We start from the raw sequence: 21,443 nt of genomic DNA on the forward strand, positions 1-21,443 counted from the left end.
TAGCGTCTGCAACTGAGCGTCAGCAGTGAAGCTCTGTCAAGCACTGCTCTGTTTCTTGACAGCTGACGCCGGGCCCTGAACGAAGGCTATAACTTTGTCGCGCGTTTTATGTTTTTAGTCCTTCATGCTTTTATGCATGAAGGTTTTATGCTTTTAGTACCTTCATAGCCCCACAGCCACCCTTTCCTTCCTCCCATTCTTTCACTCCCATCCCAGCCAATGGTTTCATCTCCCGTTTAACCCTCCCGCCTGTCCTATTTATTTTCCTATCTCGAGTCAGCTATTGTGAAACGTGAAGAATGCTGTTTGTCCAAAGAAGGAGCAATATACAGAGTCCTTAGCTACGCCTGTCCTTGCGAGATTTATGTTAATTGCTCCGCAGAGTACCAACTAATTCAGCCCACTAAACATTATTTCTTTTCTCTGACTTTTCATATTCCCATCGCTACATATTAGCGTTGCCCCCCCCCCCCCTCTCCCCTCTTCCCCAACCCTCCTTCCCCTTCTTTTATACAAACAATAGATTCAGTTCTTAGACTTATGGCTGTTCCTTGAGGACAATGATTGTTTATTGGATGAATTGCCTGTTGAAAACGTTTCCATAGCGCCACTCAGTTAAACATGGCGATGGATTGTAAACTTTGCAACAGACAGCATACCTTCCGCGGTGAAGGAGGTACCGTTGTATTTTGACCCCTTTCACTCCATCCGTATAAGATGTGGTCCTACTTTATCCTTAATTAAGCCTGTCTTTTTGAAGTTCCGTCCGCACAAGGCTGACGCCAGCTTTAGTATACAACTATATACATCGTTTTGCATAAGACTTCGTCGCCAATGGTGACGCCAACCACGCAGAGCTTACTTTAAATATATGTTCACACAGCCCTGGAGCGTTTCAGAGGGCAAAAAATTGACGTCTTACAATATCTATTTGCTGATTCTCACCTCTTATTATAACAGTGCCGCCGGACCATAGTTAGGACATGGGCTGTCCCACTGGTAATTTCAGAAGTCTTTGCCCGAAGAAATGTTATCGGCACAGTTCTGAAAATTAATAATTGGGAGAAATTACTCGGTGAGTGCAGTCTGCTGTAAACAGCGCGAAAATTTGTTTAGTCGTATGCGTCTTAAGCGTGGTATACAAGAGTTCATTTCCTCCTGGCCAGTTTTACGTTGCGCAGTATAGCAAGCATGCAAACAACGTACGGTTAAGAAAGCGTGAAAAATTTCCTGGCAATGCATCGGAACGTGTCTGCCAGTGCACAGAGAAGCTTGCCACTGTTTTCCGATCTCTGGCAGTAGAGAGAGAACCAACTGGAAGAGCAGATTTCTTAGGCTGATGTCATTCTTCGCTATATTAGTAAAAGGGTCATCCGTGGCGTTGGTTAAGAAAAAAAAAATGTCGTCCTAGCGATTTGATTTCTTCGTTCTTAAGCCAAACACTCGCTCATGCTTGGTCACACGAGCCATCCTTTCGATGCAGTTTGCATAAACTTCTCTTTCTCGTTGCTGCACGTAGCTAAGTTAGTTCTGACGAGCACTTAAAAGGGTAGCGGACGAGCTTGGCGCTGCGCTGCTTCCTTGCCTGGCCCTGATCGCCGCAGCTAATCACCTTGCTTAGAATGAGTCACCAAAAATCCTCTAGAGCAATCTTGCTAGCCTGAAGTTCGGTTGACTCATGACATGCGAGTTCTTCAGTCAAAATGCGTGCTAAAGCATCACAATCAAAAGTATCAGACGGCCAGTTGCATTGAGAAATATTCGCGGAAGTGGAGAACATCACTAAAGTCACTGTTTCTGGGGCAGCTTATGACTGAATTAGCTTTTATGGTCTGAAGTTAAGATTGCCAGAAATATGACAAAAACAACCGTCTGTTTTCTGTTATTTCACTCAACGATGAGGAACATGACTGTCTAGTTGTTCGAGCCTATTGCAGGCTATTAGGCGAAAAGTCGTTTTTAAGGTAGAAACCAATAAACCAAGACGAAAATGCAAATGTCGATCATTTCTGCAGCACGTTTATACTCCCGTCATATGCCCATTGTACACGACGCCTGTTCTAACATGAACTCAATAGTTTAAAAACCTGCACTTTGTGCCTAGTGCTGTCAGCAGGCCTAGATTGATGAGTAAATTGGAATGTAAAATGAACTGAAGTCAAATTTAACGTGAATTAATATCAATTAGTTTACATAATTATTTTGCTCAAGATATGTACGTGAAAATGGTTTATAACATTTAGGAGCCCATTGTTAGGTGGTTAGGCTTGTTTACAGAATTGTATCTAATGCAGTGGTAGTGGGGTAGCCTCAGTCACGCGGCTTTGGGGAATCATGACGTCACACATGGTTGACTAGGTGGTGCGTGCACTTCATTTTATGCGTGATCACGTTGTAGCTAAGAAATTATTTGCAATTCTGTAGCTATGATCACGTGGCTTAACTGATAGCCATATTGATTCTGAGAGCGACGGAGAACGGACGAGAAACTGGCAAATTTAAATTGTAAGAGCTAACGCTCTTAAAAAGGCCACGATTGTTAATAATTAAATTGACAGACGATCCCTTATGAAGATGCTAATAATACTAATAATACTATAGCTACAAGTACATATTCAAAGCAATTAAATTGTATAAAACAAATCATTAGCAAGTAATATATACTGTTGGTTTTGTGCGTATGTTGTGCAACACAAAGATTGCACTTTAAAGACTGCAACTTAGAACTTGTGCGAAAACGAGAATTGAATCAATGGTTAGTATTGCGAGTAGCAACAGTATGTTCATAAGGAGGTAATAGAAAAATACGTCCCCCAAGATGTTGAAGTGCTTTAGAATATCAAATGAATGTCTGTAAAATGTAATATTCACAAAAGCGATGAATTCGGACAATATGAATGGTTTTAAAAGTTGGCAATTAAATGCTGACCCCAAGCGGTAATTATAATCAACCCTTTCGACCCTCTCGGTCTTTTAGAGGCGACTGAGTGATGAGCGAAAAGCAGCAGAAGCGTCCTTCGCTTCACCTTTTCACGTGACGTAAAACATTTATACATGCGGAGGGAAGCGTTCCCGGGAACTTTTTCTACAGTCTCATTTGAGAACTGTGTGTGCCACAATTCGACGCGTGCCTTTTAAATTGATTAGATTGCCCAACCGGCACGCTCTTCGAAGGCGGTCTGGCGGCTGGCGTCGTCGGAACGCTCGGAGGGAGTGATCGACAAGTGGGTTGCGTTCTGTATTCGTTGACCGAACGTCACTTTTTGTTTAGCGAACATGTGAGGTTCTTTGCCTCGTGCAGTAAGAACATGAAATTTAGTGAACGCCATGTTGTTTTTGTTTATTGGCAGAGGTCTTTGGAGCGAAATATAAAACGGCCGATCGTTGAAACGAAATCGTTGGCCACGCAGATCTGATTCCATCGATGCGCGGCAACGCTTCGCGGTCGCCCCACATGTATGGAAGCACAATGGGAGTGCTTTTCTTCAATTTTATGATCACTGCCCTTCCTTTCCTTCACTCTTGACGGTGGGAAACACAATGAATAAGGCCAGGTGCGTAGCAATTCTGCAGTTTCTTTCTTGTTTACTCTCCGCTTCGGAGGAGCAGATGGAGCATTTTATCTTAAATTATGTTTCTCGCTTGATTTGTTTTTCAGAAATGGGACAAAATAACAGCAGTTCCGCACAATTCTTTCAGTCGCGTTTCTCATCCTCGTCATCGAATCTGTACAGGCTGTAAATATCTAATTCCGTTCCTCGCGCTTAAGTTTAGTCCAAAATTAAATAATAAACAGCGGGCTTGTCACTGCTTCCGACGGAGTACATTTTCGAGCTTCGAACTGCCTGCCACTGCCACGATAGCGTTTCTTATCTTTTCCACACCTGTCGCAATTTTGGTAATTTGTTACATCAACAACGCATTTGAAAAGACTTTTCTAACCGCAAGTTAATGTCGTCGCAGCATTGCTTGAACTTGTTGCACCTGCTGGCTACGAACTAAGTAGGAATCAGAGGTAGCATTAGCGTTGATCTGTGCACACAAGAATTTAACACTAATCAAGCTCGCACACACAATAGTCAGGTCAACTAAATATGTGTCTACAGCTTACTATCAAATAAGGTTAATTACACCGGCCCTACAATAGCATGGTGTCCTTTAACAGCAGCCACAGAGACGAAAGAGCCAAAGCTGTGTGGTGCTTGTGTGAAATAGGGGCCGTATTCTACAAGTTTTTATTTTCCATTCTGTTTCATTTGGTCATTTGGTGGTGGACCATCTTCATTACCACTGTTATTGCTGTAATACAGGCGAAATCGTAACATTCAAGCTTCCGGAGGAAGCTACCGGAAAGTTGGCTCACTAGCTTCCGTTCCTCAACATTGGCTGCATGGCAGAGCCAGAGAATAGCCGGTGGCGACGGCTGTCGCCGAAGGTGCACGGGGCCCAGGATCTTGCGATTTCTGAGACTAGTCACTCGCTGTTCTTGTCTGATGCTGTCATCATTCTGACGTTCAGCCGAGCGTAATGGGAAATGGCATCTTACGGAATGCGGCCCTGGGACTCAGTGTCGCCTCCCCGAATGTCGACAGGCATCGCAATCACTGTCTATTTTTGCAAGTAAACTGTGTACGTCGGCGTCGATTTTTGGGTGCGGTTCCCAGAGGCTACACGATACACAGCTATCCAGGTCACAAAGTTGGCGAATCGTCCGTTTCGGTATAGTGATGTCAAGAGTTTGAATCGACTGACAAATTTTTTAGCTCAAAGTTTTGTCAAAACTTAACGCATGTTTTTCTTCCGAACAAACGTCACCATGCATACAAAGGGATCGACAAAGAATTTTTAAGTTGTAAGAAGTTGTGAGCCTACCTTCCGCTAAATAATTTATCCGTACCCCATAGTACATGATCCACACCAAACTTTGGTCACTAGACTGCGCGGCATTATGTCGAAAAAAAGAGAAAAAGTAGATGTCAAAGCAAAAATAAAGAAGGCAAAAAAGTGAAATGTTGTTACAGGAGAACTCCAAGCGAATTTCTTCTCAAAGGTTAACTATTTTGTAGGCCTAACTTTGTCGTACGAGACTCCGATCGATACCACTGACTAAACAGATCGATCTGGCCACCAGATGCGTGATCACTGTCGAAACGAAACAGAAGGAAATGATAAGCAATTGAATGCTGACTGTTTGGCTTCGTAACCTAGGTAGCCGCCGGGAAGCGAAGTTAGTGACACAGACAACATCCGTAGAGACATCTCTTGTTTTCTTACCCGCAAAAAGGCAAAAATCGTTTATACCGAATCCGGAACTGTAATGAACCAACGATTTGCCAGTACTAAATTCAGTTCCACATATTGTTGAAGCTCTGGTATAGGTTAACAGTTCATTTCAGTATTACTGTGTGTGCGATACAAAACGGCATTCATTTGAAAAAACAGTCAGTACAGCAGTATGAAGGGGCCGAGATGCATCGCCCCGACGCTCCCGCATTTTGTTCGATACTTTTTACCGTCACCCAAAGAGGAACGAATACTGTATATATATATGTTTGTTTGTTTTTGTTTTTGTTTTTTAATTAACTTTTGTTTTTCATTTGTACAGAGCTTGTCACGTTTCGAAGCAACGTAAGACACGAGGAAAAGAAACACCGCCAATAACAGCCGCCACTCTGTGTTAACGGTCATGCAGGCGCTGTGCTTCTCGAGTTTGTACACAGTTTGCATCTCAGCTAGCAGTGGTAGTTTTTATTTAAAAATTAAAATGTTTGATCCATAACGCTGTTCTAGATCATGTTACACGTTTGCTCTTTATTTCTGCAGTGCTACGAGTAGAGCGAAAGATACGACAGTATAAGACGCCATACTGAAAACTACGGTAGAGAGAGAATAAGCTTTATCAGTATTAAGTAATTACCCGGATGGTCCACCTAGATCCGGGAAACGATGGTAATGATTGAAGTGCTCATTGCCCTTTTGGCATGAGCGCTTCATACAAGCATTTTGTTTAGAAGGAACACGCACCCGATACAGTCATCCTTCCCGTTTATTTTGGTACTAACGCATTCCCATCAATTTAATAACTATTGCGATCAGCGTTAAACTGTGCGAAGCTGACAAGCCCCTTCAAGCGTTGTTCGACCCGGTCTGGCGGTTCGGACGTTGCCAATTGACACTGACAGGCAACACTGGGTCCATTTTGTTCGTGCCACTCTGTATTTCATATTTAAAGAATGACAAGGACTAACAAGCCTCACGTAAACTGCGACGCGGTCACCCTTACAGACGTAAAGCACGTCAGTCTGTAAGCGCCAGCGTGTCAGCACGAGTAGTGCTGGGCATGAATTGTGTCGCTTTTTATGAGTACTATATGCGAAGCAGGTATTAGAAGCTTAGGCAGCCATTTTTAGAGGGTGAAGAGCTTAGGGTATAGGAAGCGTGTTCAAGGTATGCTTGTTTCATTTCTCGGTATTGCAGCTCAAACTTTAATTTGCTGTGATAGTAACCACGTTTGATACTGCAATATAATTTCAAAACGGCGAGACAAAAAAAAAATGGTTTGGGCAGTATGGTCGAAGGTTTCCGGCAAAGCAGCAGGTGCACTTTTCGAAGGTTCCTGTTCGGAAAATCCGGCCTAGGATGAATAGATCACGGCAGCTTCACCCAGCTATTCGGATCTTAGTAAAGCAGTTATTCTATGGATTTGTTGGTAATATTTCGAAACTTTTAAACGGCGCTTCCTAAATGCAAATTCAAATTGAAGGCAGCGAATACTACAGATTGTTTTACAGGTAGACTGCACAATGATAAAAAAAAAACAGCGTAACTAAACAAAACGTCTCAGTCAGTGTTCATACTGTTCTCGCAAAACGTCCCGCCTTGTGTTTGAACATGTGCGTGTGATAAAAAATAATTTCGCTATTGCAGAGTAATAACAGTAATAATGCTGGGTACAGATGTAAAAAAATGTTGACTCATTTTTTGCTTGTAACGTCGTGCTCTCAACAAGGAGGAAGGCGAAGCGAGAAAGTGTTTCTTTGAGATAATTTTCGGTTCATAAATTAGGTCCGGAAGTGTGAATACGAGGCATTACTTACACTGTGTTAATTATCTTTCAAGCTAACCATGATTCTAGCAACTTGAAAGGAAATAATGTTTGACCAATATTTGCATATTGGTTAGTTTGTAAACGTTTACACATTATTTTTATTTTAAAACATGAGAGATGTAGACCAGCTGCGTCTCTGCAGGTGGTCTGTATAGCAAGGCTGGCATTATGTGTTTGATAAAGCATAATGATTAGACAGTTCATTAGGAAAAGTAGATAATCATCTATCTTATACTGAAAAATTGAAGGCTGTCAACCTCGAAGGTACGCGAACATTTTGCATATTTTTGGTCGCCAGTCTATTCCGAAATATCAAACGACGAAAATATGCAACGGAGCTTGAGCGGGCTTTCTCGCATCTAACATTTATGAGAAGGTATTCCAGCACGTGGCACTGTGGCCAGAATTATATGAGCCTCTGCCACATCATAAAATACACACAGGTCACCTATTTATAATGCACAAAAAGAGCGACCGACTCCAGTCAAAGCATATGCAATGCAGGAAAGCCAGCTCAGTGACTTTTCAAATGCGCGTTTTTGAAATTCGATATTTCGAACATCGTTCGTCTGAATCCAGCAAGTTCGTCTGAATCCAAAATAATATAATAATAATAGAAGAACCATTAGTTCTGACAGTTTTTCAACTAGCACAGTACTTTCGGGTCTACTTTACTTTTGAATTTAATTGATAACAGTGTAGCAGCTGAAGAGTCTACTCCGTTAGCGACAGCAAATATAAGGCGCTGCGGGCTTTCCGCCTGGTGCTTGTAAGGTTTCACGCAGCCGGCATTTTCCTCCGACCATCTGTGCAGAGTGCCGTAATAACAAAACTCAAAAAAAAAAAAAAAGAAAACACGTTGAATCAGAACTCACTTTATCGTGCCTTGGACGCATTCCATTTCTCCCCGCAGCGCTTTCTCCAAAAAAGCGAGGCGCTTGAAACCACCGCCAGACACATACCGCACCTCGGGTATGAGAATTTTTCCCATATGTTGAATATTACCTCGGGATACAGGGGAAACAATCACATAAAAAAAAAAGGTACCGGCTCCCTGCCGCATTTTGAGCTCTCGTTCAGCACGAAGGAAGAACGTTTTATTGCAGCGAGGAACCGCCGACACCACCAACTTCCTGCTGAGGGCGGCGTACACAACGATATTGTTTATGACTAAGGGATAGACCGATCTTGCTATGCAAGGCTCGGCAGGCGTCAAATTTCGCCTCCAGCGAAGGCGCTAGTGGGCCTGCCACCTGCAGTATCACCGAGAACAAGAGCACCGAAACGCTTGATGCTCGATGGCCAAAGTAATTCGAGACTCCAAATAAAAATAAATAAAAAAAAACGAAGCGAGAATTCTACCCCTTGGACCTCCAAATTTTTACCTCGTCTGAATTTCATCAAAATTGATGTCTAATCTACAAGTATGAACAACTCAGTGTTGACCTCCAATTTTCGTAGATCGGCTGGAAAATCAATTCAAGGTTAGTAACGTTTCTAGAGCAAGAAAACCGAAATCTAACAGCAAAGTATTTTTAATTAAACGCTCCAGACACTACGTCAGAAGGCCTTCTAGTCCCGTATATTGTGCGCTTCATTCTTGGATCTGCTGATGCGTTCCTCCCGCTCTCACAACTAATTACGCTGCCTCCTACGTTCATTTTGGATGCAGCCGGAGCGAGTAATAACCATCTCGTTGCCTTTAAACCGCCTTTTTATTTTTCTTTAACGCGCGCATTGCGAAAACGTTGGCGAAATGCGTAATGAACGCAGAGCGTATACCCTCTCGCATTGAAGCCCCTGCCACGCTCAAGGAGCACAAAGCCAGCTGAAGGTGGCCTTTACACGATTCAACTCGAAGAGGCGTCCTCCAAAAGGAATTTCTGTATGAATGGCACCTACGCTCTAACCTTCATATAAAGTTTGCTGTGATCCTGGTTAGACCAAACTCTTGCTTTGGATTTAGACTGCTATCCGGTTTTAGTGAAATCAACTGGGGCTCGTTTCGTTCCAAAAGAAAAGGGGGCTAAACGTTTATCGCACACTCTGCCGGAGCTGAAACTTTGTTTCGGGATTACTGTTCTTTAATATGCGCGAGAAAACAAAAAACAGAAAATCTTCCAATTGCGATTCATTGCATAGCATTCGTGTAGGATAGTTTGAGTCAAACTTGCGTTGATGTAATTGGCCATGAGAAGTTTTTAAACACAGCAGAAATCCACAACTCGACGAAATCAAAATGCTTATGCCACGCTTAGGGGCTGTTGGTACGCATACATGTAACCTGCTCAAAAAGGCAACAATTTTAAGCGATGAAAAGGGTGACAGCGGTTCGCTAATGTTCTTGTAATTGCTCAGTAAGAAAAAGCGATGCCGTGATCGTTAAATACAGTGCCATATATAACAAAGAACAGCTTCCCTGTATGCCTGTCAAGATATATAGGCTAGATGGTATATTACAAAATTACACAGCCATGTTTGCTCTGTAAGAGCAGTATATCTATATAATGGTAATAATCTGTTTCGGTGTGTTCAACCCCTGCTGGATTTAATTGTATGTGATCGAACAAACCACGACCACGACCAGACCGACGACCTTATATGTCTGTGTCAGATCTGGTGGCATTGTATGTCATAGGTATTATCGGAGAGGAGAACCTTTAACTACCTTTTCCGACCTCGATCATCTCCTATGCCGCAAATGTAGTAGTATATCAGAATATACCGCGCCTTATGCTGTGGTTGGCTAACTGGCGCGCGCTCTCAAGCTTGGGCTACATGGAGAAGTCGTGAGCTCGCTTTTTAGCGATATCGTGAGATATTTTCTGCTCCAAACTTTTTAATTATCTCATAGCTAAGTGATTACTTAACTCTTTTTATTCTCTTGTCAAAAAAAATAAACTACAATGTTATCTTTCCTTATTTATCCCAACTTCAAATACGGTTGATTTCTTGCGTGCATGTGATCCTAGCGAGCCCTTCATCTTTCCTGTTCATGTGATCATGAAGCTTGCAAGTTACGACGCGCTTTTAGTCAAGTCCAGCTTTCTGAACACCTTATAGTTGAGAGGCAATTGTAGGATACTGTAAGCTACTGTTAAGCACATGTTGATGGGAATAAGCTTCCGAATATGTTTACCAACATGTTGATAAACGTGACCTAAGTGTCCGATGCGGCCGATGCTTCCGATGCTTCTGAAATTTCTCCGCGATCACAACGAGTAATTAGGACTGTCATACCTACAAAAGCAGTAAGGCTCTTTTTTTTTAAATAAATAGGAAAAATCACAAGGATACTGTGGAACTATGTGCATAACTATTGATTGTTATAGTGTAGCTTGTAATATTTAAAAAAAAAAAACATTTACGTTCACACCTTTTATCAGGAATTTGTTCAAAAGTTCAGGGTAGGTTTTAGTGAGATTTAGAATAGGTGGACCCAACCGGTTAGGGGAATAGAGCAATAGCAGGACTCGAGTAGGTATGTTCAGAGTGATTGTCGCAACCCTCGATCGTTTATCGCAGCGTTCCGCGTGTGCGCATTGTTAGCCCGCTATTATCCTATATCCCCCTAATCATTTAGGTCCCCATATTTTAAATCTCTCGACTAACGTTGCGCCAGACGCAAATAAGCACAGCATATAACTTCGCTTCAAAGTTCCATCCATTCTGTGAGCAGCTCGTGAAATACACTTTCCACCCTGAAATAGTCGCATTAGATTGTTAATAGCGCAATAGTAGAGTCGCTTAAGATGACTAAGCGACGGCGGTATGGTTGCTACAAGACTGCTACGAAGCCCGCAAGAGGCAGGCCTCAAGATTACAGTCTGCGGTGCCTCGATAGTACCACCTCCATCCATTAACGGGGGCGCTGTTATCGAGGCGCCATATTACACTGGATGTATTCTTCTAAGCAGGCAAAGCTAGTACCACCAGGATATAGGCTACAATTGGTCAGAACGTGACGCGCCAGTTTTCAAGTACTGCGTAATAAGCTGCCGTCACACACCTAGTGGAAATTTCAATATAGAAATTTTGTTGTGAGATGCTTTATATGTTTCCTTACAGTGAAATTCCACCGCAGGCTGTTCCTGCGTCTATTCCGCTAGTGAGTACTAAATCATCCGCTTAGAATGTCACACACTGCCCGTCACTGTGCCCAAGGAAGGCTGTTGATTGCGTGGAGCGCCACGTACCTTGCAGTAGTCGGGCGAGTCCTGGTCCACGCACACGGTGGCCAGGTAGTCAGGCCGGTCCTTCTGCGGTACTGAGCAAGGCAACCAGAGCATCTTCTCGTGGACGCCCTCGGCCATCGCTTCGAGAGGGGTGCGGTAGCCGACCGAGTCTGGACACCGTTCGACGCCCACCCGGTTGGCACCGTTGGTGCTCACGCATCCTGCAATGAAATCAATCCAGCGCCGTGATAGGACTCGGAAGGTGCGCTCCGGTCATGAGACGCCCAGCAGAGAATTCATGCCACAGAGTAATGCCACTGAAGTGGCAATTATAGCCAGCGACACTGCATCAAAGGACGAGTTCTCAGACCACCAAACGTAAGAGCGGTTCAGCCCCAACTCGAGCAATGACTTCGGCACTCGTACGATCCATGATTACACCAGTGTAGTTTATTGGATTTAATGTCACAAAGCAACATGACTATGAGGGGCGCCGTAGGGGGGGGGGGTCTCTGATAATTTCGACTTCCTGGGTTCTTTATTGCCCGCTTAGATCGCAACTTCACGGGCGCCTTGCTTTTCTCCTCCAAGGAAAAGCGGCCGCCGAAACCACGGTTGACCTGAGTCCGATCAGCAGTCCAGCGCCCCATCCATTGAACCACCGTGGCACGCATGATCAGATATGGTTCTAGATGCCATTGAAAAATACTTTGAACATTCGGATTCTATCTTACCGACGCTTGGTGGAGATTCCACTCCGTGGAGCAAAGCTATCGCAAGAATGGGTGGAGGCCATACGGAGGGAGCATATGTCGCAGGTATTATTCAAGCGTTACGCGACAGTATAGTGAATCTATACACCATAATGACAGCGTATATAGCTCGCTCGGTCTAAATGAGTCGCCGCCATCGTTGTCAACTTAACCAAAAATTGAGAGAGGAGGAGGGAATAACTTTTATTGTCCAAAAGTAATGGCACCTCTTCCAGCACCCCCACCCCCCTTGGCACTAGGCCGAGGAGGCAAGAGGCACCGCTTTAGGTTCTTGCCGGGAGATTTTGTATCCTGAGGGCCTCTTCAGCCAGTCGGGCGAGGCAGAGCTGGAGCTCAGTGTCCGAACTACGCAGCATGGTCGCCCAGTACTCTTTAGAATCGATTTTTAGCGCCCTCCCAGGATAATTTGGGCCTTCCTAGATCATATGGTCAAAGAAGCCTCTCAACCTGCACTGTGTGCACTCGTGTGATCTTACATCCGGGAACATATGGTTCGCCACAATCGGGTTTGGGGACGGGTATGTTTGGAGTTAACTCCACGCGACTGCCTCCGTATTATTTAACCTACCCAGAATTCAGAGAGACGTCTCGGAAAAAGTGCATGTGATCTCGAATCAAAATTTTGATGCAACCATTCTTTGCGCATCGTTCAGGGTGATAGCACACCATTTCGCTTCATATTTAACACTTATTTTCCAGTCAGGCTAGAGACTGTTTTCCAATATGGATTATTCAAGCCGACGACGTTGTACCGCCAAACTTATGCCGTAATTGTAAATGTACGCACCTATCGAAAGGTGAGACAGATACTGCGCCTTTTCTTTCCCAGAAACCAAACAATCTAAACACGTTTAACACTTTGCCGAACTCTGTGCCAGACTTTCCATTGCAAACCACCAAGAAGTCAAACCATACCAAACACTGTTTTGGCACGTCTCAGTCGGTTTAAGCGGAATTAAAACCAGACTAATTGTAAGATGTAGAGCATATACACAGAGAGAGAAGGAGGGGGGGGGGGGGGGGGGGGGGGGGCGCAGAACGTTACTTACAGGCCATGCAACCACGATTTGGGGGATTATATGATAGCTCGTCTTTGTTTACTTCATAAAATAATGTTTCATAACCCCAGTCTGCGCAGCGTTCTTATACCTCTCCCATCATATGTTTTGTCACGAGTTGATCATTCACATAAAATCGGTATTCCTTTTTTTAAAACTAAACATGCAGCCGAGTCTTTCCTCCCGCGAACAGCAATAGACTGGAACCACCTTCCCGGAACTACTGCTTCCATCATTGATCATCAGCGTTTTTGTTCCGCGTTAGCTAATATTGTATGATCAGAATTGTAACACCCTGTACATAACTGCTTATCTACTGCACTGTATATATATCTATTGTATTCTACCACTCCCCTCCTAAATGCCCTCGGGCCTTGAGGGTAAAATAAATGAAATGAAATGGCACCGTTGCCGTGACCTGGCACTGAGCCAACAGTCACCTGACTTGCCGAAGTAAAATAAAAAAGAATGCACGCTGTCGCGTCAGCTCTTAGCAGGTGCCACAGCGTCTCCCAAGATTTTTTGGAAACGCACGCTGTCAGATTATTAACTTCTTTAGTGTTTGGTTCGTGACAGCAAAGAGAGGCTCTGTTTCTTTAACATGCTGACATGTCGCAGCAATTCATCGTTGACGGCTCCGAACTCTCTCCCTGCTAACACGCGTTTTTAGCAAGCCGCAGTGCGTCAGAAGGCAATATTGGTAGAGCCCTCTTCATCTGGCGACATAAAACTTCCCTCTTCTTAACGAAAAGACAAGTAGTAACAATTTGAAGCGCATTTCTCTTGGTATATTACTTCAATTATTCTAAATTTTTGCTTTTTGTTCCGAACTCGTTCGACCTTCCATTCATCGCGCAGCGATCGTATTTTTCCTGCATGCTCCTAGGTACGGTGCACAAATGAACATTTTCCTGCAAAAGGATGTAATCTCATCAGCTCTAGGTAAGAGACGTCGAGAAAAAGCGTGTATACTTTTAGCGTTGTCTCAGGGCCTGCGCCCACGGAACGCAGAAAGCAGGCGCTGCTTTTGTCTCTTAGTTAGCGAAACAATCCATTATGTCCAACCAGATTACTGCAAGGCAAGGAAGACTGCAGCATCTCACGTGAGCCAGATTTCAGGATGGAGAAACGATATCAATTCATGTTACTGGAACAAAAACCCCAATGAATGACAAGAAAACCAGCTACTCGAACCGCTAGCACATGATAAACGACCACCCTTTCGAAGAAAAAAGCGTTGACAAACTGATAAAATTGCACCCGAAACTCTAGGAAAAAACAAGAAAGTTCTTTTTTCGTGCTTTTAGAAGAAAACGTTTCCAGCAGCGCTCGCTAAAAAACGTTCTTTTTAAAAAGTCACCTCTCTCGTTCCCCTTTGAATGCGTCATTAAAGAAGAAAGCAATTATAGGCTTAAGGGGTGTGCACAAAAGTGTCCGTTCGAGGAGGGTGTCCCACCGCCCGGTCGAAGAATCACATGATTTATTACTAAAAGAATGGCTTTGGAATGTAGAGGGTGAAAAAATGTCTATGTGCAAGCTTTCATTGGTGTGGAGTTATTAATTAATTAACAATAGCCAGAAAAGTCAATTTAATGTCGAAATATACATGGACGTCGAAATATTCTGCAGATTTCTAAACAACCACGGATGTCGCAATAGTCCAAAATACGTTAAAGCTGTATAAAATTTGCAAAAAACATTGCAAAACATTAATGTCAGGCATCTTCATTGCATTGTAGCATCGAAAACAGTCAAGAGTAAAAGAGGCAAAAGAGAAAAAGAAAAAAGTGTAAAAAGAGTAAAAGTAGAGAAAAACAACCAAAAATAGTTGAGAAAAAAAAAGAGAAGAATGAGCCGAAAAAGAAAAAGAAGTGAATGAGTGAAAAAGCGGCGAGTGAAAAAAGCGGCGAGTGAAAAAAGCCGCAGGAAAAGCTTTCACCTTTCTGCACTTAAGAAAGATTTAAGTGCCTCCAATTAATTTTTCTTCTTTTCACACTGTAGGAGCCAATTTTTCTCATTCTTAATATTTCAATTGCTTTGATTAATGAACGGATCAATTGCACACTCTAAATTTTCCTAATTAGCATCATCAAGAATTGACTTGATTCTGAGCATTTTGACACATCTGACTCTCTTTTTCCCAATGTTTATTTTTTCAGTTATTTCAATTAATTCGTTGATTGATTACACACGATCTTTTTTAATTACCATCATCAATTCCATTCTGTGTTTTCAATCTCAGCATTCTGTCACCTTTGAACCCTCTTTTCCCAATTCCTTCATTTCCTTAATCCATAAACTAATTACAATGATTTCAGTAACTCGTCATAGCCTATATATCACACACCAATCAATCATCGATCACTAGAGCCACAAATTACTACGATGCAATTTTTTACACAAGCCCACATTATTTCCGGCCATGGTGCCGACAAATACTACTACGACGCCGACGGGTTTTGGCCGAACAAGCTATAGCTGCTCGTCGTGTCGTTCCGGGTTTGGGTTTTTAGAAAATTTCGCCTGTTGCCCAAAAGCAGCTCGTGAGGCAGCTCGTGAGGCAGCCAATCGCAGAAGGCTTTGGAGTACGCAACTTTCCTTCGGACTTTTTTTTTTATTTGCGAATGAAATTTGCTCTCCTAGTTCACAGTTTGAGCGAAGAACGGAAGAACCTCCAGACGCTCACTTCGTCTGATATGTGCATTTATTTCAAAATAACGGCTTGAGGGGCTAGTTGGTGCTGCATCGTATTCAGATATGTGGCGCAACAAACACAAACACAAGAGAAGATACACAACAGACGCGCACACTACCAACTGTAATAAGAGGAGGAGTGGTGAAGAGGAAGTGTTTTCAGATTCTTATTACAGTTGGTAGTGTGCGCGTCTGTTGTGTATCTTCTCTTGTGTTTGTGTTTGTTGCGCCACATATCTGAATACGGTGCATTTATTTATATACCGAATACCGAAATACCGAATCCAGTCATGAATACTTGGTTATAAAGCCATAATGATAATGCATAATCTACATTAGTCATAGCCCCAATCCAAATCATAGCTAACAATCCAATCCAGAATCCGCTGACGCAAAGCGAATCCAGCACAGTCCACATAACAACCCTACAACGACAAAATACCGAGTCCAGTCATGATTACTTAGCTATGCTGTCTTAATAACATTGCATAATGACTAGCCACATTAGTCATATCCCGAGTTCAAGCCATAGCTAAGAATCCAATCCAGAATCCACATAACATACCAATACCGAAGCCAGTCATTATTACTTGGCTATAATGTCTTAATGAGATTACATGACGACTAGACCCATTAGTCATATACCGACTCCATGCCATAGCCAAGAATCAAATTCAGAATCCACATAACAAGTCAATACCGAATTCAGTCGTGGTTAATTGGCTATATTTCCTTAATGGCATTGCATAATTATTAGCCGCACTAGTCATAGCCCGAATCCAAGCCATAGCCAAAAATCCAATACAGAATCCGCATAACAAGCCAATAGCGAATTCAGTTATGATTATTTGACTATGCCTTAATGACAATACATAATGGCTTGAAACAATAGTCATACACCGAAATGAAGTCATAACCAAGAATCTAATCCATAATCCACATAACAAGGCTAGCAAAATCCAGTCATGACTAATTGGCTATAACGCCTTAATGCTAATGCACAAGGACTTGCGATAGTAGTCATAGCCCTAATCCAAGTCATAGCCGAAAATGCAATCCAGAGTCCACGTAAAAATCTAATCAAAACCAACGGCACATCTTTCCACTTTCACTGCCACCTCCCTTTCCTCCCCGGGGCGGTCTAGGTGTCCACAGAGAAAGCGTGCAGATAGCGCGGCTTTCCTTTCCTGCAAGCCAAATTACAATATATATATATAAGTATTTGCCTCCCCATATCCTGAGTCGCTTTAGGGCGTTAACCCCCCCCCCCCCCCCCCCCCGCCTCCTTTTAAAAAACAAACCATAAGTATTCGCGGAATGAAGGGGCAGTGTTAAAGGCGATTCGCGTCTACTCCTAAGGCGAAATTTGAGCGTCCCCCTGATTTTAACATTAGTTTATTAATATTTACTTTAGCTTAGCATAGTTTGTCGAAAAATTATTTAGCGCTGCTACCGAGTTCCATCAAAGACTTTTAAGGTAGAGGTTTAAGTACCAAATAACACCTAACGATTTATCGAACTACGTTGTTGTCTTTCTTTTTGTAGCTCGGCCGTGAGTTACACTGCAGGGGCTACCAGCCGAGCATTTCGCAGTGGCCGACAGAGACCAGTTGTGCGCATGCGCAGCAGGTACAGCATGCGCTTCGTCGCCGCCTCGCTGCCCAGCAGAACCGCGGGTCGTATGCAAGCGATGAAATAGGCGGCTGTATCCCGGTTGACATGGATGCAGAGAAAGAGAGTCCAGCCGCTGCTAAACGGCGGTATAAACCCGGCTATAGCTTGGTTGCTGACGCCAGTCGTCTTGAACCAAATAAGAAAGCTGGAGTATGCGTGTAAAACATGGTATCATCGCCGTCAGATAAGTGTTTTCGATCGTGGTAAATAATGGTGAAAAAGCCTGCTGTGTTCGGCTTCCAGAGAGCGGCATTGTCATCCAAGGTATCTACGTGGCACCGGGAACATCTGTCAAGCAGATGATTGATGTGGTTGCCACGTGTATACCAGCCTACTGCACGATTTCAGAGCTGTGTGTGACGTTAAAACAGAAGCTTGGGCATGTTGGTAATTCATGCCCTGTCCCTGTCGTGTTTTTCGCGCTGTTCTACACAATGAACTGTGTGTGACTTTGGGTGATTTCAGAAGGAAAAAGGACTCTCTTTGTCAGTGCATGAAAGAAAATTTGGACTTTAATTTAGCTTCGGACCCTCATGTCCAGACTACACAGTGGGGAACTACTATAGACCTTGTATACCAAAGAGACTCTATCAAATCGAAATACTGTATAGCCGAAATTGAAACCGCTGCATGTTACTACACAGATCATCAGGCAGTATTCGTCTCTGTCAAGCAAAATGAATAAAAAAAAAGGATGCTTATACCCGAAGTTTCTCATTTCTAGACATACAGTGACCATAATAAGCTCAGCCAGGGAAACGTGTCTCTCGCTGCGTATATCCTGGCATAGCCGAGCCGAATCACTGCCATTTTCTTCCCCTGCTGCAATGTGTAAGCTGTATCAGTTCTTTTCACCCTTTCCAGTCTTACTGTGCATCCTGCGTTACAAAAAGATGATGAAGTTGCCTAGTTTTCCCGTTAAGGTTTGCGCTACCAGCAAAGTTGAATTGCATTCCTGTTACTCTCCTTTAGTCTGCTCTTGTCCAGTGATTTTAGGGATGGGTGTCATGTGAAGATGTGGTTTCGGTTTGATTCGCCATTCGAATAATAATAAATTGAAGCTATTATTACGTCCCTTATCTTGAACTTCATCTTCATGGAGAGGTTATTCTCGGTGCGCGTACTCAAGTCCCAATGTCCGTTTCATCGCTTCTCACCCGTGATGACAAAAGTTCGCTATATTCTACCCATCTCTTATAAAACTGCCCGCCCTGATTGGACAAATATACTATGAGGCAGGGGATTACAAATTGTGCGTAGGCAACGACGCCAAAGTTTTTTCACCTCATGGCTGACGCGAAGTTACTGAAAAAAAAAAAAAGAAAAGAAAAGTTTGCAGCACGTTACTTCATTACCTCCGTGCGCCATTCGCTTTCTGGCTCAGTTTCGTAAATATCACTTCTAAAAAGTAATATTCTTCTCTGAGCCCCGGAGATATGTCATTTAGCTTCCTTCCTCTAGTTTCCATTTCTGCCTTTCATTAATTAAGCACCAGCTTTTAGCTTCGTCCCACAAGGCGTGCAGACTCCGGCCGGCTATCCAAAACAAGAACAAGGCGTCTAGATGTGCTTGGTAGAGAATGGGTACTGTTGTCACTTCTGATGCCTGAATTGCAGCTTAAACTTACACAGACACACGGGGAAAACAGTTCGCGATGGTTCCACGTTACTACTGGTGTCAGTGGTCTTCCTATTCAGAAAAAAAAAAGAACAGAAGATAGAGGTGTCGACATCAGCAAAGAGAGCTAGATATGTATAACAGTACACCTTACTATGTATGACAGTACACATTTTCAGGTGAACATTGACCAGTATCCCCGCTTGTGCATTGGTGGCGCTCGCAACAATATCTTCCTTTTTCTCGGTCTTGGCCAAGAAACGTTTTTTTGAAGGAATAGGTTTCCAATGAATAAAATGCGAATGGGATGAAAATTGGGCATTGCAGGTGCCGTTATGACACTGCGAAATTATGAGTCTTCGAAATTCACCTAACGAGAATCCCAAAATACCCGTTCGAGTTCTCCTTCTACAAAGCGTACGAGATAGACTAATAAATAAACAAGAAGAATATTAAGCTGAAGCTTAGTAAGGCATGGAGGAGAGGCGGAAGATCACAGAACTAGCGAGAACCCCGCTACTGTCTATTGGTGATGCGCAATAATGAAAGCTAGCCTTTCTTCTCGTTGCACTTGACCAGTGACTTGGCTTCATGATAGTTACAGTAACAACATCGAATTTGGAACCACTGCTCAGCATAGTCGCAGCGATCGTAGTATGGCAATGGTATCCGAAACCAGAGAGCTGAACACGTCGCTGCAAGTATGCTGGCGATATATTATCGAAGGTCATCATTCCATCTAAGTAACTCGGGGGATGAACTGCAAATAATGATCGATGACCTAGATAGAAAAAGTAGAAAGGTAGGCTTGAAAATAAATATGCAGAAGACTAAGGTAATGTTCAACAGCCTCGGGAAGGAACGCCAGTTTACGTTAGGTAGCGAAGCACTCGAAGTAGTAGGCGAATATGTCTACTTAGGACAGGTAGTAACTGCAGATCCGACCATGAAAAGGAAATAACAAGAAGAATAAGACTGGGATGGAGCGCATTTGGCACGCACTCGCAGATTATGACTAGCAGCTTACCGGTATCGCTCAAGAGGAAAGTATACAATAGTTCATCTTACCTGTACTCACCTATGGGGCTGAAACGTGGACGTTAACCAAGAGGGTTCTACTTAAGTTGAGGACAACGCAGAGGGCTATGGAACGAAAAATGGTAGGGGTAACATTAAGAAATAGGAAGCGTGCAGATTGGGTCAAAGAAATACCTCAAGTTACTGACATTCTAGTGGAAACCAAGAAGCAATGAGCATGGGCAGGACACGTAGTGCGACGAGAGGATAACCGATGGTCGCTTAGGGTAACAAACTGGATTCCAAGGGAAGGAAAGCGTAGCAGGGGGCGGCAGAAAGTTAGGTGGGCGGATGAGGTTACGAAGTTCACAGGGGTCAAGTGGATGCAGCTAGCACAGAACCGGGTTAATTGGAGAAATATGGGAGAGGCCTTCGTCCTGCAGTGGGTAATGTCAGGCTGAGGATGATTATGATCATTATCATTCCATCAGGATTCGCAGGGCTGATAGTTAAGCTGGCCTTTCGGAAAAGCTTAATAGCTGAAGCATTAGCACGCTTTCAGCTGGCTCCAGGAAGCATTGTTTCTTTTTTTTGGCACCGAGTCTTTCCTAAGTCATCTGGGTGACCCTCATCAGGAGGGTGACCTTATTTATGAGCAGTATCGGAGAAGCAACTTTACCTCCCATCAGCCGATGGGTCTATGCGAGCGAGAAATCTCCACGAGATCACGGGAAATCTCCTTGGCCTCCAGATGGCTGCCTCCGCAGAGTGTCAACGCAGTGGTCGGACCGTGGCTGAGTGGCGTCTGGAGACATCTTTAACGAACCAAGCAGCAGCCCGTCGTATGTTTCTCAATCTTTTCCAAGACTGTTTGCCCGCATGTGCTGCCCACTGCAAGTGCTGCATTCTGAAGAGTGTGGCACAAGCTTGTTCGAAATCTGTCTTTCACTGGGGTTCTTCATCTCTCTAGCACCACCCACGGCTTCAGAGAGACACCTCCTCCCGCCTTTCTAAAGGGCAACTATCTCCTCTGTATATCATACAATGAGAACCTCCACTTCCATAGGTCCGCGCGGTTGCGAAAAGCTATGTGCGTGTGTGCGTGAGTGCGCGCGCTCGTGCTTTCCAAAGGACGCTAATTAAACGGCAGCAATCTGTATGTCTTCCCAGGTAATTACCACAGCCTGATGAAACTGTCCAGCAGAACAGCCTCATGAACTAGGCCAAACGTGGGTCCGAGAATATCGCAGAAAAGAAAAAAGAAAGAAGTGTGTTGTGACGAGTAGCTCCTCAACCAACCGCGCCTCGAAACGATCCGCGGGAAATA

At 43.6% G+C, this 21,443-nt stretch overlaps 1 protein-coding gene across 1 annotated transcript in view; it reads right to left on the bottom strand.

The window, feature by feature from the left end:
- The window catches only part of LOC146185209 (methanethiol oxidase-like), a 123,668-nt gene that overhangs the window by 56,343 nt on the left and 45,882 nt on the right, over positions 1 to 21,443 (bottom strand). The window contains exon 2 of the mRNA XM_084606180.1: positions 11,305 to 11,504. Within this exon, the coding sequence (XP_084462306.1) occupies positions 11,305 to 11,504 (200 nt within the window). The remainder of the gene's footprint in view (positions 1 to 11,304; positions 11,505 to 21,443) is intronic.

Source organism: Amblyomma maculatum, chromosome 6 (assembly GCF_055883805.1).
Source record: "Amblyomma maculatum isolate TAMU_Amacu chromosome 6, ASM5588380v1, whole genome shotgun sequence".
NCBI lineage: Eukaryota > Metazoa > Arthropoda > Arachnida > Ixodida > Ixodidae > Amblyomma > Amblyomma maculatum.